The sequence below is a fragment of the Cryptosporidium ryanae genome (assembly GCF_009792415.1).
Source record: "Cryptosporidium ryanae isolate 45019 chromosome Unknown contig_11, whole genome shotgun sequence".
In the NCBI taxonomy this organism is placed as follows: domain Eukaryota; phylum Apicomplexa; class Conoidasida; order Eucoccidiorida; family Cryptosporidiidae; genus Cryptosporidium; species Cryptosporidium ryanae.
The window spans coordinates 15,982-32,642 of NW_027125521.1; the positions used below are offsets into that span (position 1 = coordinate 15,982).

At 35.1% G+C, this 16,661-nt stretch overlaps 5 protein-coding genes across 5 annotated transcripts; 1 reads left to right on the top strand and 4 right to left on the bottom strand.

The window, feature by feature from the left end:
- Window positions 1–903: 903 nt before the first annotated feature.
- FG386_000067 (uncharacterized protein) lies at window positions 904–2,150 on the bottom strand (the record flags this gene model as incomplete). Its single annotated transcript, XM_067339568.1, has 4 exons — window positions 904–999; window positions 1,070–1,255; window positions 1,309–1,651; window positions 1,771–2,150. 4 exons carry the CDS (start codon window positions 2,148–2,150, stop codon window positions 904–906), a joined length of 1,005 nt encoding a protein of 334 aa, XP_067198176.1.
- Window positions 2,151–2,866: 716 nt separating this feature from the next.
- FG386_000078 (RNA polymerase III C34 subunit) lies at window positions 2,867–4,024 on the bottom strand (the record flags this gene model as incomplete). The annotated part of the gene is made up of 1 exon (XM_067339579.1): window positions 2,867–4,024. The coding sequence occupies one exon, from the start codon at window positions 4,022–4,024 to the stop codon at window positions 2,867–2,869; it is 1,158 nt and encodes a 385-aa protein (XP_067198187.1).
- A 591-nt stretch (window positions 4,025–4,615) lies between these two features.
- FG386_000089 (glutamate synthetase) lies at window positions 4,616–6,166 on the bottom strand (the record flags this gene model as incomplete). The annotated part of the gene is made up of 1 exon (XM_067339590.1): window positions 4,616–6,166. One exon carries the CDS (start codon window positions 6,164–6,166, stop codon window positions 4,616–4,618), a length of 1,551 nt encoding a protein of 516 aa, XP_067198198.1.
- An 802-nt stretch (window positions 6,167–6,968) lies between these two features.
- Window positions 6,969–12,944, top strand: FG386_000100 (myosin; the record flags this gene model as incomplete). The annotated part of the gene is made up of 1 exon (XM_067339411.1): window positions 6,969–12,944. The coding sequence occupies one exon, from the start codon at window positions 6,969–6,971 to the stop codon at window positions 12,942–12,944; it is 5,976 nt and encodes a 1,991-aa protein (XP_067198209.1).
- Window positions 12,945–13,097: 153 nt separating this feature from the next.
- FG386_000111 (UBP5 like deubiquitinating enzyme with a UB hydrolase domain and two UBA domains at the C-terminus) lies at window positions 13,098–16,046 on the bottom strand (the record flags this gene model as incomplete). The annotated part of the gene is made up of 1 exon (XM_067339422.1): window positions 13,098–16,046. One exon carries the CDS (start codon window positions 16,044–16,046, stop codon window positions 13,098–13,100), a length of 2,949 nt encoding a protein of 982 aa, XP_067198220.1.
- Window positions 16,047–16,661: the final 615 nt, after the last annotated feature.

Sequence of the window (16,661 nt, forward strand, 5' to 3'; positions counted from 1 at the left end):
TTTCAAAAGGGATGGGCTCGAAACTTAAGAGAATTATTAATTTCTTCTCTTTTATGTTCTTAATTATAACATATAAATCTGTCAATAAAATGAAAGAGTTCGGATATACTATTTTGAATTTATTTTTTCTTATAAATATTGAATAAATGTTAAACATAAAATGTGTAAAGTTCACCTTAAATTCATTACTGTTATCTGATTTAAGGTTCAAAATAGTGTTAATAATAAAAATTAAATACTATGTGTAGTTAAAATAAAACAGCATAAAAATATATAATCAGTTAAATAATATATTTTGTGGTTTTTTCTTATATTACAGAGTCTACAATTATTTTAGTGTAATTCCATATTTCATATGAATGAAATTATGTGTGAAATTTAAAGTTGATCTGAAAATTTATGTTTCACTTTGTAGAATGTATTTTTTTAAACTCAACACACGCAGTAAAGTATGTTGGTGCTAACTTATGCACCAAAAGCATTTAATAAACAGGGATTAAAGGTGAAAGAAATATCATAAAATACTTTTTATGGATATTTTAGTGAGATTTGTTGTCGGTAACATTCTTCGAATTATGGAAAAAATGGAGTGAAATATACTGAAAAACCACGTATTTTACTTTATCCGGTGACTTAGATATTTTTATTTTACACTTGAAAAACCTTATATTGTATTTTGTAAGTAATACATTAAAGGGAGAATAAAAATTTAAAATTATTTAATCAGATGTTTGAAATTACAGGAGTTAACTATTATTTAATTATTGAATTTTTTAATAATTTTCTTTGTTCATTCTCCTTTTGTACTTGGTATTTTTTGCATTCTAGGGTTATTATTTAAGTGCACATGCATATTTTCATTTTCATTGTTAGTTATTCCATTCAATTCTTACTATTTCAACTTTAATGTAAATACTCAACAAACTCGCTTTTTGTTCTGATTGTTTGGGAATTATTTACGAATATTCCCAGACTTCCAACCAATTCGATAATGGTTTTCTATATTTTTTTTAACAATAATTGTTGTTTAGAAATTAAATAAGACATTAGTTTTTATAGGTAAACTTACTTGAAGAGTTGAATAAAAAACTTTGTTGACTTTTGTATTTGACGCCTGATCGGGCGACCAATTTATCAGAACAAAGTTTCTATCCTCCAACTTAAATAAATAAAAAGAGGGAGTCGTAAAAAGTGACGAAAAATCCTTGTATTTATGTTTCAGTGGAGTGATTTCAACAATATCTTGATTTATTGTCTTTAATTTTGTTTTCAAGTAATAAAAGTAATGATTATCCTATTCAAACTTACAATTTTTGCACATGTTACTACATCACTCAAAATTAATTCTACGGTCTCTAGTGAACTTTCTGATACCTTTAATGATTGAATTTTAAACAACTTATCGTTACTTTCGTGATTCATTTGTGAACTCAAGTATTTTATATATTCACTATTATCCGTGTAATTATTTTCAGTTAATTTTTTATTTGAATCTATTTTGACATTTTTGTTTTTGTCTATCCTTCCTTCTATAACTATCGAATTGCTTAAACTAGATAAAAAACTAAATGTATCCTCGTATATTTGAGTCATTGTTAAAGATTTAAATATGTTATCGACCGAAGCCTTCTCTGAACTCCTTATTATTATACTAATAATATAAATATATATATATAGTGGGAGCGGTGATGATAACGCATAGGTAATTATAATAATCACAAATAAATATTGTTGAAATACTAATAAATGAATATTTAATTTAAAACTTACTTGACCATTTTTGAAAGGTAATAACCTGATAAGACTAAAATAAAGTCGAAACTATCAACAAATTCGTCTAATTCAGACAAATTCTTCAGATATTTACATATATTTACAAATATTTCCCCAAACGATACCGTTTCAATGTTTTTCTGAATATAATTTAACACGGCACTTGTAGAGTTGAGTGAATTTTTTATTACACATTTTGGTATAATGAATTTGTTGGATTTGCTCTCATTAATTTCATCGCAAAAATGAACCTTGTATTCTTCTCCCACTAAAACAAACATTTTCATACATCCTTCACTCACATTTTCCCTATCGAAAAAGTGTTTGTGAAATTCCTCCTCAAATATGCTGCTCCCAATCATTATATACTCTGTCATACTTTTTTCTTCTTAGACTTATCGCACCCTATTGACACTTAAAACACATTAAATGCATTAAATCATCAGGATATCGCATAAAGTTAGCAATATATTTTTAAACAAATAAGCAAAATAATACTTAAAGCATGTCCCAATACAGAAACATGTAATTTCATTTATAAATCAGGCGGGAACTATGTGTTAATCATTTATTTAGATTAATAGGAAATTAAAGGAAAGAGATTGAATTAAAGTGTAACGGAAAAAACAACAATGTGAGGATAAGGTGCTTTACATATTTCAAATTTAGTTAACTTACTTTGCTGAATTTGAGTTTTTTTGAGGTGTAAATACGGGATTTAACTAAATCATCTTGATCTAGATGCGTCGTTTTTTCTAAATTACGACCAGGACACTTAAAAAGGAAAAAAATCCACAACTTTTGTTCCTGAAAGTAAACAAACAATTACGGCAGTCAGATATTGCCGTTTAATATAGAAAGGTGCTTCTTAAAAGCAACTCGTGTTATTATTTGAATCTACAAGTTACAATCACCATTTGTCACTAATATATCAAGTACTAGAAAAGGTTGAATAAATAAACATGTTCATATTAGTTACAAACAAAATAATGGAAACAATTATGTAAATATAAAACAAGATATAATAGATATGTGTTGTAATAATGGTACGTAATTTAAAAATAAGTGCAATTTTCAATATATAAATTTACTCTTATGAGTCATCAGCAACAGAAGTATTTTTATCCTGAAAAACTGAAGAATTTGTCTCCAAACCACAAATGTAATCATCAATATATTTGCAATTTTGTGGACAAGGAGTTATTTGTGACTTAAAAGACCAAGAACAAGTTGAAAAAACAGGACAAGATAAACAAGGCACTGTTTCTACTTCTTCAACAATAGACAAGGAAAAAGGCCACTTTAAAGGCATATACAAAACTTCACTTTGATTTGAATTAGATCCGGAGTTTGTTAGTGAGTTATTGTTACCAATGGACTGATTATTTTTATGAATCCCTGAAATTGACGAATATGATGTTATTGAACCTATGTTTAAACCTAAAGTTGAAATAGAACTGGAACTGTGATTAGAGCCCTTCATACATAATATCTTAAGTTCAGAAATTAGTATACTTATAACGGTTTGAAGATCTGAAAGGGATATATTTTTTTTATTTGAGGAAGAATCAATAGACATATCGCAATTAATAAATTCAAGAATCTCATTAAAGGTACACTTTCTTCTGCTCTCTAGAAAGGAAATAATCTTCTCTTTAATTATATCAACTAAATTCATATCAAATTCTCCATTTTCATAAAAAGTTCCTCCATCTAATTCTTTTGAAGGTTCTAAAGATGATAATATATATACTTTCCTATTCTTAACATGAATACTTTTTACTGGTCTAATTAAATTCCAGTCATTACACAGTACTTTAACTGCCCTTTGCACTTGGTGTGTTTGTAAACCTGTTATCTTCCTTATGTCTGCCGTCCATATTCCCTGGTTCCCTGCATCTTCTATTGAACAAAATACCAAATATTCCTCATTTGATAACTTATTTAACTTAAACGCTACATCTTCAGTTCTGAGTTGAAACACCACTTTGTTGTTCTCTGAACTTAAAATCCCAACCTGCTTGTTCCTTCTTACGCAACAAAGTCTTCTTTCTGTGAATATATTTAACACACGAACTATAACCGATTTGTCCCATCCCAAAGACTGCAAAGAGTCCGGGGTAAGTTCATTATTGTTCTTACATCCATGCATATAGGCCTCTTGAAGCAAAGATGCTGTTATTTGCACTTGATTGTTTGTTCTTCCTCCTTCGCTACCTGCTACTGTTCCTGTATTATTAATGTTGTCCATTGTATTAGATTACGTATATATATGTATATTATCTACTAAGTCTACTCCATTCTCTCTGCTCCATCTGGAATATATATTTATTTTGGCCTTTCAAATCCTTTAAAAAAGAGAAGTGGCTTTTAAATGATTTATTCTTCTACTTATTATTTATTTATTATTTTTAGTCAAATTTTAAATTAGGCGCCATACAAATTACCTAACTTGCCTTTTTCTGTAAATTGCATGGAAAACCTTAATTTAAAATTAAAATTATTAAGGTATGTGGAAGTAGATATGAAATGCAATATTGGACAGTCTAAACAACTCTAAAAAGTGTTTGCTATAATCTATATTATCAAATCAAGTTTGTTTTCATGTTTCCTGTTCAACAAAAAAGAAACATATTGCTTTCCGCTAACGATATATGAATACATATCTAGAAAATGGCTAAGAACATAAACGTTTCTTCCTGAAGTGTACCTATACAGACATTTTTGTATTTTCATTTCAAGAAATCCCTATCCCATTGTATGAGAATCTCAAAAGAAAACCGACTAACGCACTGAGTGTTTAAAATATTGCTTTAGCGTAAATTTGTACTTCCAACACAACTTAGTCATAGTAAAGTTCAAATTCTTTTGGAGTTGGAATAGATTCAATTATTCTTATCTCATCTCTCTTAATGTTTATATAATTGAAAATAAACTCTTGACTAAAGACACCATCTCTAACTAAATAATCATGATCATTTTCTAAAAAAGATAGAGCTTCAGAGAGGGATTTTGGTAATCCTAATTCAGAATCTTTGCTGCAGTATTTGTGATAACTAGAATTTAAGTTGCAGTTAAAATTTGAATTTTCATTAAAGTTTGAAAAAGTATTTAGCAAGGTGTGAGGGTGAACTTTATTTTGAATTCCCTCAATTCCAGCACATAGTACAGCTGAGAAGGCTAAATAAGGACAAGCAGATGAATCTGGAACTCTAAACTCTATTCTTTGTGTTTTTTGATCTAGTGAACCAGAAATTGGTATTCTGATGGCAGAGTTTCTATTTCCACCGGCGTAAGAGAGTTTAGTTGGAGTTTCATAACCGTTAACCAGTCTTTTGTAACTATTCGTTGTTGGATTTGTGAAAGCCATAATGGACTTCGTATGAGAAAGTATTCCTCCAATAAAATAAAGTGCATTCTCAGAGAGATTGTGAAAACTAGAATCACTATTAAAAAAAATATTCTCGTTGTCTTTCCATAGTGATATGTTTATATGCATTCCACTTCCATTGTCATTGCCAAGCGGCTTTGGCATAAAAGTAGCAGTTTTGTTGTTCCTATGAGCCACTCCTTTAATAATATACCTAGCTGACATCAATGTATCTGCGGAACGAAGTAACGGAGAACAGTGAACACCAATCTCATGTTGACACGTAGCCACCTCATGATGGTGTTTTTCAACAGGTATACCAATCTTCTCTAGTTTTTCAAATATTTCACTCCTCAAAGATAGGTCCCTATCAACAGGATAAGGAGCGCAATAGTTTTGTTTTAGTTGCCTTCTGCTTGCTAAATTTGGTCTTATATGTGGGTGGTAAATTGCATCATTTCCCGTATTCCAGTAAGCTTCATCCCCATCCAAACAAAAAAAACTATGATTTTGATAGTTGCTATAACTTACTGTTTCGAATATAAATAGCTCTGTTTCAGGTCCAACCAAACATTTGTCTGCAATTCCAGACTTTAGTAACATTTTCTCCGCTCTTTTGGCTATTGATCTAACACATCCCTGTGACGTCTCTCCAGAAGGATATTTAATACTGCAAGATAAATGAAGCGTTTTTTGCTCAAAAAAAGGGTCTATCCAACCATCTTCTGCATCTGGTATAACCAACACATCAGAAGAAGAATCATCAAATTTCATTCCCCTAACTGAACTTGAATCAATTGCTATTCCCTTTTCCAAGTCCTTTCCGGATTTAATTGTCCTCGAGCTCACTGTCACATGATGCAGAGACCCGAATGTATCACAAAAAGAATAGTTTATATATTCTATCTTCTCACTTCTAATTACATCATATAACTCATCATAGTCACTACATAATACAATATTATTCCCAAATGACTTTTTCTCTCCTGCGCTTCCAACAAGTAGCTCTCTGTGTATACTCATTTTAACTTAAAGTAGCGTTGTCCACAGCAATAATAGTGACAAAACAATATTGGTAATCAAGTTATTTTTATTGTCACTATTGTTGCTACTTATATCGCAATTGATGTCAAAAACCTGTTTTATTGATTTTATTCAGAAACACCTCAACAACCTTGTGATTATATAATTTTCATCAAATTGTCCTACCGTATATATTTATATATATATAATTATTTCCCACATCTCAATACTCTTAACATTGCGTGTTCCCTCATCCATCTGCACCAGGATTGCTACTGGTGAAGCATCCTCAAACTATACCTTAGTCAGTGTTATAGGCAAAATATTGTTTAGTTAAATTATTCCCTCGTTATTACTAGCAGTTCCGCAGTTTCCGTTTGCAATGTCCAAATGCATTTTTGCCTTCCCGGAGTCAGGCCATTAGGGAGAGTAAAGGCGCCAAAAAAGGATCAATTAATCCCCAGTCTAAGTGCATCAGACTTTAGGTACAAAAGAAAAGAAAGGGGTTTTGACGTTGAATTTTCCATAATTTAGAATATTATCTTTTATCTTTTAAATAAATTTTGAACTATTCGTATATGACTTACGTAGTTGCCTTTTTTACAAACTGAAACAAAATAGTTTCCCCCTGGATGGATAAGTAGAGAATATAGAAGGTAATTGGAGCGTAGTGATAAATAGAATATTCAGTATTTGAGAAAGGCAGGGTGTGTGATTTGCTTGTTTGTGACTGTTATTGTTCTTTTTTTTAGCCGGTAAGAAAAGGAGTAATAACAACTAACAATAAACAAACTCCAAAGAAATGGAAAAAGCGAGCGATTTTCTCCAAAATGTTGCTTTTAAAGGCAGAGACGAAAGGGAGAAAAGTGTGAGATCAAGCGAACAGACTAGAGCGGAGAGTTTGTTTTCTCCAGGATCGTTGGTTTGGATTCCGTGTCAAAAAGATGTATGGAGGCAAGGTGTAATTTCAAGAGTAGATGAGGAGGCAATATATGTTAAAGTGGACAAAACAATGGATGATATGACGTTAGAGGAGGTAGAGGAGGAGATAATGTTTAAAATATCAGCAAGCGACAAAGATAAGGAATTAATAGAAAAAAGTTTGTACTTAAGAACAGCAGAGCAGTTATCCGATTATGGTGTCGTTACTCCCGATGATCTTTGCGAACTAACACACCTTCACCAGCCATCAATCCTGCATGCCATTAACTCTAGGTTCGATCTTGATAAAATTTATACATTCACAGGCCCCATTTTGATTGCAGTTAACCCATACAGACATATTAAAGGGTACTACGGTGCCGAAATGGCGGAAAAGTTTAGATTAAAAGAAAGCTCAACTGTTCCTCACGTTTTCAATATAGCAAATAAGGCTTTCGAGAATTTACGTCTCGAAAAGAAGTCCCAAACAATACTCATAAGTGGTGAGTCTGGAGCTGGTAAAACTGAAACGACGAAGTTTGTCCTTCAGTTCTTAACAATAGTTGGTTCCTCAAGCAGTGTAGGTGATAAGCGGATCTGGAAAGCAGGTGACGAAACTAGAAATCAGGTTGACGGTGGATCTTTCATAGAGGAGCAGATTATACAGAGCAATCCGCTTTTAGAGGCATTTGGAAATTCAAGAACACTAAGAAACAACAATTCGTCTCGTTTTGGAAAATTTATTGAAATATGGTTTTCGAATTCTAACTCTATAAAAGTCGAACCACTCCTTAAAGACGAAAAACCTGTTTTTGATATTGAAAAAGACAGCAATGATGCGAGTGTAAATGAATACAAAATAATTAGTGCAAAAATAAATACATACTTGCTTGAAAAAGTAAGGGTTTGTTTTCAGCAAAAAGATGAAAGAAGCTTTCACATATTCTATCAGCTTTTCTCTGCAGCTAAATACCTCAAATCGAATGACTCTGTCTCAAACAAGAGTGATGGTAAGTTGATATACAAATTTCCGTCAAAAGAGACGGACTGTATCTTGTTTTCTCTAAAAGAGGATAGAGAGAAAACGAGTAGTCTGGTGGGAAGTCTTCCTGAAACAGTGGTGAATAAACAAAAGATGGAGTACATAAGAGAAAAGCTTTATTCAAGTAAACTTGAAGTGGATCTTTCAGAAATAGAACCAACCAAACAGTTTAGGTATTTGAAGAGAGAGAACGGCACTGACTCTAGTACGGAAACAGAGGATCTTCAACAATTTGAGAGAACATTGTTCGCAATCTGGACAATGGGGATATTGAATAGTGAATTAAGTAGTATAATGAAGGTCATAAAGGCAATAATGTTTATAGGGAACATAACTTTCGTTGAGTCCAGCAACGATGCAGCCACTATAGAGGAGGAATCAATGACCGAAGTGGAGACGGCATCTACCTTGTTATCAGTATCAAAGGAGGACCTTATCTTGGGTCTCTGCAACAAAAAGATAATGCTGAGAGAAGGAGAAATAACAAAAGTCTTGACTAGACTGGAGGCAGAAACTACAAGAGATGCCATTTCAAGAGCACTTTACTCGTATATATTCAACCACATAGTTTACTTGGTAAACAAACAAATTTCAAAAGAAAGGGGCTTTCATTCTGAAATAGGCACTTGTGGGGGTTCTGAGAGACTGAACTGTGGTATCCTTGATATTTTTGGATTTGAGTGCTTTAAAAACAATAGTTTTGAGCAGCTATGTATTAACTTTGCCAACGAGAGGCTTCAGCAAATATTTAACGACTACATTTTCAGAGTTGAACAGGATCTTTACCTGCAGGAGAAGATAAGTTGGGATCCAATTGATTTTCCCGACAATGGAGACTGCGTTCAGTTATTACAGCAAACAAAGCCGTTGGGAATATTTCCAGCAATAGACGAGGAGTGTTTTGTGCCACAAGGTTCAAATTCAAAATTGCTCAACAGACTTATAAAGGAATATGGCACTGGGAACAAGAGATTTGAGATAGTTAAGACTAAACCCGATTGCTTTGTAATAGTTCACTACGCAGGACCGGTACCTTATTGTGTAGATGGATTTATTGAAAAAAACAAGGATCAAATATCTCAGTACTCGAAGGATATACTGTGTAGTTCAAAGGATATGTGGATATCTGATCTCCTCAACAATAAATTAGGCGAGAATTCAGCGAATGAAAAGGGAGAGAGAGCTGAAAGAAGTCAGGAAACCTCAAATAGTGAATCGGAGATACTGAAGAAAAAAAATCAGACATTGGGAGCCTCATTTAGAATTCAACTGGGAAAACTAATATCCAAAATACAGGAAACTACTCCACATTTCATAAGGTGTATCAAACCAAACAGTAATAATTCGCCCGATGAGTTTGACAGAGTCTCGGTTTCTGAACAGCTTAAATATGGAGGAGTACTGCAGGCGATACAAGTCAGCAGAGCAGGATATCCTGTCAGGTTTCCTCACTCCGAGTTTTTGTTTGACTATATTATCCTTTTCTCTCCGTGCAGTGGAATATCTGTACCAATGGACAAAGCAAAAATAGAGCATGTAAAAAGAGCTTTTGCAGGCTATTTAAATTCCTCCTCGGGTAAAAACAAGGCCGGAGGTTCTACTTTTGACCTTGAACTTGAAAGACGAAATGCAATAGAAGAGCTTTTGTGTAGCCTTTCAAAGGCAGGGTTGATTTCTGGTCGGACTCAAAGCAAAGATAGCAAGGAAAACGAACAGGATTTAAACAAGTACATACAAGGATGGGCTGTTGGGACAACAAGGGTTTTTTTGAAAATAGAGGCATTTAGGGACTTGGAAAAACTGAGAGTTAAAGTTAGAAATATGGCTTCTACGAAAATCCAGAGCGTTTGGAGAATGCACAACTGTGTGGTTATTAAAAAAAGCATGTTGAGGCGTATAGTCGCGTTGCAAAGTCTTTGGAGGGGAAAACTGGAGAGAATAAAGTACAAGGAACTGCTTAAGGAAAAGGCAATTCTGGAAATACAAAGAAGAGCAAGAGGATTCTTGGCACGAAAAAGGCTATTTGAATTAAAGAGGTGTTGCGTATTGATTCAGCACAACTGGAGAAGGCATCTAAGTAAAAAAGAAGAGGGTGAAAAACTGTATTTATTTAAAGTTTGCAAAATACAAGCTACCGTAAGAATGTACATACAACAAAGACAGTACAGAAGTTTGAGAAAGAGCGTGTTGAAGGCTCAAAAATTATGGAGAGGAAGGGTTGCAAGGAGGGAATTTAAAAAACTAAAGGACGAGAAGAACGAGTTTAGTCAGATATTTGCCAAATACCAAGAAGCTCTGGACGAGATACAAAAGATGAAGGCAAACTGTTCTAAATTAGAGGATCAGTTGTTCAAGGCTCTTTCTGAGAGGAACAAGTTAAAGGAAGAAAAGGAAACATTGAACACTGAATTAAATAGATTTAAAGAAGCTGTAAAATCAGAAAATTCGTCAGAGACTGTGAACGCTTATTCCGACGAGAAGAAATTACTGAACAGACTCTTAAGGCTCTCCTCGTATCCCTTCTCCAAGCTCGGTCTTTTGGAGTCAATACCTGAAGTCCTGTTTCCAAGAGGAGAGGAAATAGAGAGAATTATGGGAGAAAACGGAGGAGTTGGAACCCACGAACGCCAAATAGGTCTGCTTTTTGCAGGAACAAGTTGCAGTGGGGACAAAGACTTACTTTCAAAACTGCTGCTCGAAACAGGAACTGGAAAGGTTGACAAAGAAAATACTCTTCAAGTGTTCACTATCGAGCTGACCAACATCCCAGGAGCCCGTGTTATTTCTGAACAAGATTTTTTAAGGCCTGATCTGGGCTTTGCGGAGGGTAACGTAATTGGAGTTGGAAACCCAGGCTTAAGGGAGTCCAACATTGGCGAAAGGTGGCCTTTAAATATCATGAGTATTTCAGGCTTGGAAAACAGTGATATGATGGCCCAGGCTGAGAACTTTTTGACAAGGACAAGGGTTGCTGTGCTAGTGTATGACGTCTCAAATATAGACTCGTTTTTGACGCTATTAGGCAACACCACTAAAGATTTCAATCGGGGTGGCGACGACAATCAAGGTAAAACGGATGGAATTCTGTATAAAGCCTTGGAAAGTGGATGCAAGGTGATTCTATTTGGTAATCTGAGCAATGTTATACACAACTCTGCTCACATCCAAGTTAATGTCGAGCAGGTCAGAAAATTGTCCTGCGAATACGAGGTTATTACTATTGAATCTGACTCGGTCTCCTGTTTGATTTACTCGATAGTGGGGATCCTGAATGTAAAAACGCATAAGGGGTTGCTGGGGAGAAGCAATTCTAGATATTCTTTAGCCGAAAATAAAACAGAAGTTTGCGTGGAAGATGGAGTGGGTGACGAAGTAGATGACGGAGCTCTCTATGACGACATTTCAGAGAGAAACTCAAATATGAGACAAAGCAGCAACAATTCTTTGTTTTCCAAGTTTAATGATGGAATAAGGGCGTTTGGTCTTAAAATTCCAAGGTTCTCTTCTGGAAAACAAGAATTGGAAAAAAATCAATTTTTATTGCCTACATTGGACGTGTCGGAGGCTCCTGAGAAGTCGTTGCTGGAAAAAGGGGCTGGGATTTCACCTGTGATCAACATTAAAGATGAACAAAATAGTTCAGTTACCCATATTTTGTTTTGCAGAGACGTACCTAGTGAGCCATATACAATGTTATTGGTCGCCAGAAAGAATGGTGTTATTCACGCTTATTATTGTTACAAAACTAAATACGAAGGAATGGATGGCGAGAACTCAACCAGCAGCGAATGGTCCGGGAGAGTAGAAGAAGCCTATTCAAGAAAAGCCCACAATCGTGCGATTACTTCTTTGGCTCTTTCTCCAGACGAGTCAGAATTTTTGTCCACCTCCATTGATATGACGGTGAGGAGATTTTTAACCACAACCGGTCACGCAATTAGTCTTTTTTCTGACAACTCACCGGTTTTGGTTGGGTCTTACCTTCCTTTTCTACCCTCACTATTTATCGTATCTTCCTCAAAACCGCTACTTAGAATAGTAAACGTTGACGTTGGTGTGGCTCAGAAAATAAAAACAGACTCTACTATAAGAGCACTTTGTTTTGACAGCACTGGTATATATTGCTTTGCTGCGTGCAAAGAGGGAAGAATATATGTGTTGGTTAATGTCGCCATTAAATCCAGTTCAAAGTCGTCAACAGAGACCGACTTTAGATTTACAGACAAAAGAGGGATGCAAGTCTGCAGCAGAGCAATCACGAATATGCTTTATGTTCACGGAGCTTCTGACTATGCATCTATAAGAAGGACTTATGCAAACGGAGCCATTTTCGGTGGAACCAGTGGAGCAAATGCGAGCCGCGTCCATAGCTGCAATTACGGTGGTGGTTCTGGTAACGGTGGAATTGGAATTAGAGGGTACAATAGTCTTCTGCCGGTGCTCGTGGTAAATGCTGCGGATTCAAGTATAACAATTATAGATATTCGTCTTCAAGCTCCAACAGGTCAAATAGACGTTTCTAATGTTCCGCACGTCGTTCTACAAGTCAGATTTAGAATATCAAACCCACACTCGCTGATGCCATTGAGATCATGTTTCACGTCTGTAAATGGACTTTGGATCGCCTCGGCCGCAGAAGATAGCTCCGTAAGGGTGTTTCAACTCAACAATGAATCTTGTGAAAAAGAGAGCACCATTCTATCTAGTCATTCTGCTCCTGTAATTAGCACTGCCGTAAATGCTTCAAGCACGATATTAGCAAGTGGAGACGCGGATGGAGTCGTCATTCTTTGGAGAAGATTCTCAAGGTTCTAGCTTCAGTGGAAAGGACGTGCAAATCGAATCATGACGTGGCAGAAAAAGAGAAGAGTTAGAATGCTATAGACTTTACATGCCGAACACGAAACAATCCTCCGTAGACCGAAATTAATGTTACTAGTTCAAAAACAAGTAAGTTACTTACTCAATCTAAATCCTACGATAAATATAAATGTATCCACTTTCTTTTTGTAATAAATCGTTACCCTTACATAAACTTATTTTTGTGTCGTTAAATTTAAACCATTTACAATTCTCACCAACACTTAGTTCGCTATCTGCTCCTACATCACTCTCTTGAAAATTGAAGTTCCTCTTCAAATAGCAAATGTAATGTCCGCTATGTACACTGTTTCCAAGATGACATATTACGGCTACCAATTCGTACTTTCCCTCACCATCGCTCCCCTTACTGCTCTTTTCGAAGTCAAAGCTCACAGGAGAACTGCCCTCCGCCTTACACTGCTCAAATTGAAGGCTCTCCAGCATTGAAGGGTCATCGAATATTATCTGAATCGCTCTCTGCATATCTCCATTAGATACTCTCAACGCCCGCAGCGCAATGGTCCTTGAACAGCAACAAATGGCTATAACGTTCTGAACCAAGTCCTCGCTCAAACCATCCAGGGAATCTCCTCCGTTCTTTTCCTCTGTATCACTGCATTCTCTGCCCTCAGAAAAAATACCAACGTCCTCCTCAACGTGTGATGGTGAGTACCCGGAACCCAACTTCAAATTGCTCGAATTACTAAGTATCCAGTCTACGCACGTATCCAAATCCATAGTTCCTGTACTCTTCACTGCCTGCTCCGCGTGACTCCTCGTGAAACCCAAGTCCAAAATTGATACTAACAGCGACTCCGGTATTAAATGAGGTTCCCCACACATGTGCGTCTTGTCTTTTGTTGGTTTGTGACAAGAAGGATTGGAATGGTCAGATTGGTTATCGTCTGGAAATGGGGACTCACTGTCGTAAAGTGAGTCAGGCCTTCTGAGGAATTCGATGTCGAGAAACTCGGGTGCGTCAACATTTGCGGTTATTTTTCGTGGCTTCCAGTCTTGGGACAGGTAGAATCTTTTAATTTGGATGACAAGATATCTGGGCATTGTTTTTAGGTAGTTTGTTTTTCCTGCCTCTCCAATAGCGTTGGTGCAGGGTGAAAGAAAGTTGTCAATTGTCTCTTCGCTGTTCCAATTTTTAAGAAGAAAGTTGAGATCAATTGGCTTTTGGTTTTCACCCTTGTTTTCCTCCATATGGAGGTTTTCGGTGTAGTCTATAGTGTGAGTTGCGTTTTTGGATGAGGAAGAAAGGTTGTCGTTGCCGCTTGTGCCACCTTGAGGACCATCATTTTCAGCTGTATCAGGACCATCTTGTCTTTGTTTTTTATACACCCTCTGGGAAGAAAGAGAGTGGGACTGCTTCGTCTCGGTTGGATCTGTTGTGGAGTAGAAGTGATTCGGTATGGATAGCGAGATAAAATTATTCACACTGTTTATAAGTCTCACTTTTCCAGTTTGTTTGCATTCAAGGCGTTCGATATGCGTAAAGGAGAAAAGACTGAGAAAATCTTTGATTGAATCAACAAGCTTATTGTCAGTCTCGGCTGAAAGTTTAAAAAATACCTGGAGATTCTCACGCAATTTCTCTAAAAGGAAGGAGAAATATTCCTGGGTATCTTGTTGGTGTGAAGACGAAAATTCAGAATTGCCGTGGGAAATCACTCTTTTGAATACGAGAGGAAGAATGTTCACGTAATTGTAGTCCGTTTCAGATCCAAAAATCGACTCAATAATATTATCATTTATATTATTATCCTTAAGTTTGTTTTTGGCATTTTGTACATCCAATATGCAATTATCAATTTTGTACTTTCTGTCAATGTAAACATCGTTGGAAACGAGAGCGTTCATTACTTTGGAAAACTGTATAATGACGTTGCTTCTGGGGGTGAATTTTTTAAATAAGTGAGTTGAATAAATATCAATGAGGTCGTTGAAGTGCTCGACAAAAAGTTTTCGGACCTCTGGTATACCCGATAAAAACTGTAATATAACATTGATATAACATGTATTACCAGCGTTTTCAATTCCAACAAAATACCGACGAATACCAATTCTTTCAAGCGAAACTAAACTCTGTGAGGTTCCGTTGTTGCTGTAGTCATTCTCTTCGGAACTCCTAAAATCAAGTCTATTATTCTGTTCTATCTGTAATTCAGTGAGGTTTTTCTCAGTCTTCTCCAGAATACCAACATTTATTCCAAAAGTTGCGAGGTGCCTAATCAAATCTGGATCTAAAACCAAATCGTCTTCTTCCGGATCATAAGAGAATACATCGGCAGCCCCAAACTGTGTAATTGTACCCAATTTAACGACAAGTGGTCTCTCAGGATACTCCTTATAATGAAGGAGAGCAGCACCTTCTTCTTTTCCATCGAAACAACCACCTCCAACACCGTAAAGTTTTCTACCACAACCAATGTATCCATCAGACAGATTTAACCAAAGATTGCTCATTGAACCACATTTCTCACACTTCCAACCACTAGATGATATTTTTTTTGAATCTGATATTTGAAAAAGGTTACTGGCATATTTGGACACTTTACGTTCTTCAGACCAGGATGAGACTTCAGAAGAAGAGTCCTTTTCCTTAACAATGTCGTTATTTAAGTCATATTGTATCACGTATTTAAGTTTTTCCTCAAGTTCAGACGGTATATCATCTTCACCCAATTTAAAGCATGTTTTTGATGGCATTTCAACGATTTTATATGTATATAGCTCCTTGATAATACTACTATCGAAAAAATAACCACCTTCTTTCTCGATTGAAATATTTGTTGGATTTCTAACATTTTCAACTTGGAATTCCTTGCTACCTTGAATATTTAAATACAACCTGCATCCAGTTAATGATGAATTCCATTTCAAATAATCCTCGCAATACGCATCCAAATTCTTCAAATTCAAATATAGACCATTATATGAAAAGGCGTCTTTAAATGTCATCTGGCACTGGGTCTTATACACTGGCTCCCTATTTAATATCTTACCATTAAGACATTCAATATATTCCTTGCAAATGTCTTGATTCATGTTTAACTATCGAAACTAAAGCTGGATATGTTTAAATGTCACATGCAAACTTCTCAATATGTTCAAATCGCTTCAACAAGTGTTATTTAGGTGATGATCTCAACGAAAAAAAGAAAATACGATCTTTGAAGATACTATTTGTGATTGGAGGGAAATATAAGAGTGAAACGAAGCAAAAAGGATGATATAAATAAATAACGAGGATAGCGATAGTTAAGTACAAAGTAACAAATGAATATATGTAAATTTGCTATTTAATATAAATTTTCTTTTTGAAGAAAAAACCACTTATGTACTTTCTTGTTACCTTATTGTTCTAATTAATTGCAGTTTAAAATTTCCAGTATTAACTATCAAAGTTCAAATGGCGGTCTCTATTTTATAAATAATGACTCAAAGCCTTCTCAGTATAAACTACTGAACAAAAGAATAATACCGAAGGTTTTATAAGACTCCCACTTATTTAAAAACGGTAATTAGTTTCCCTTAGTGTTAAAGTATATCCAATATGTCCATTACACAGACTTTAATTTGATTCCAGCGGTTGGTTCAAGCAAAATAAAACATAAGTAAGAAAACTTTCTAAAGGTTGAATAAATATATACAGTTTAAGAT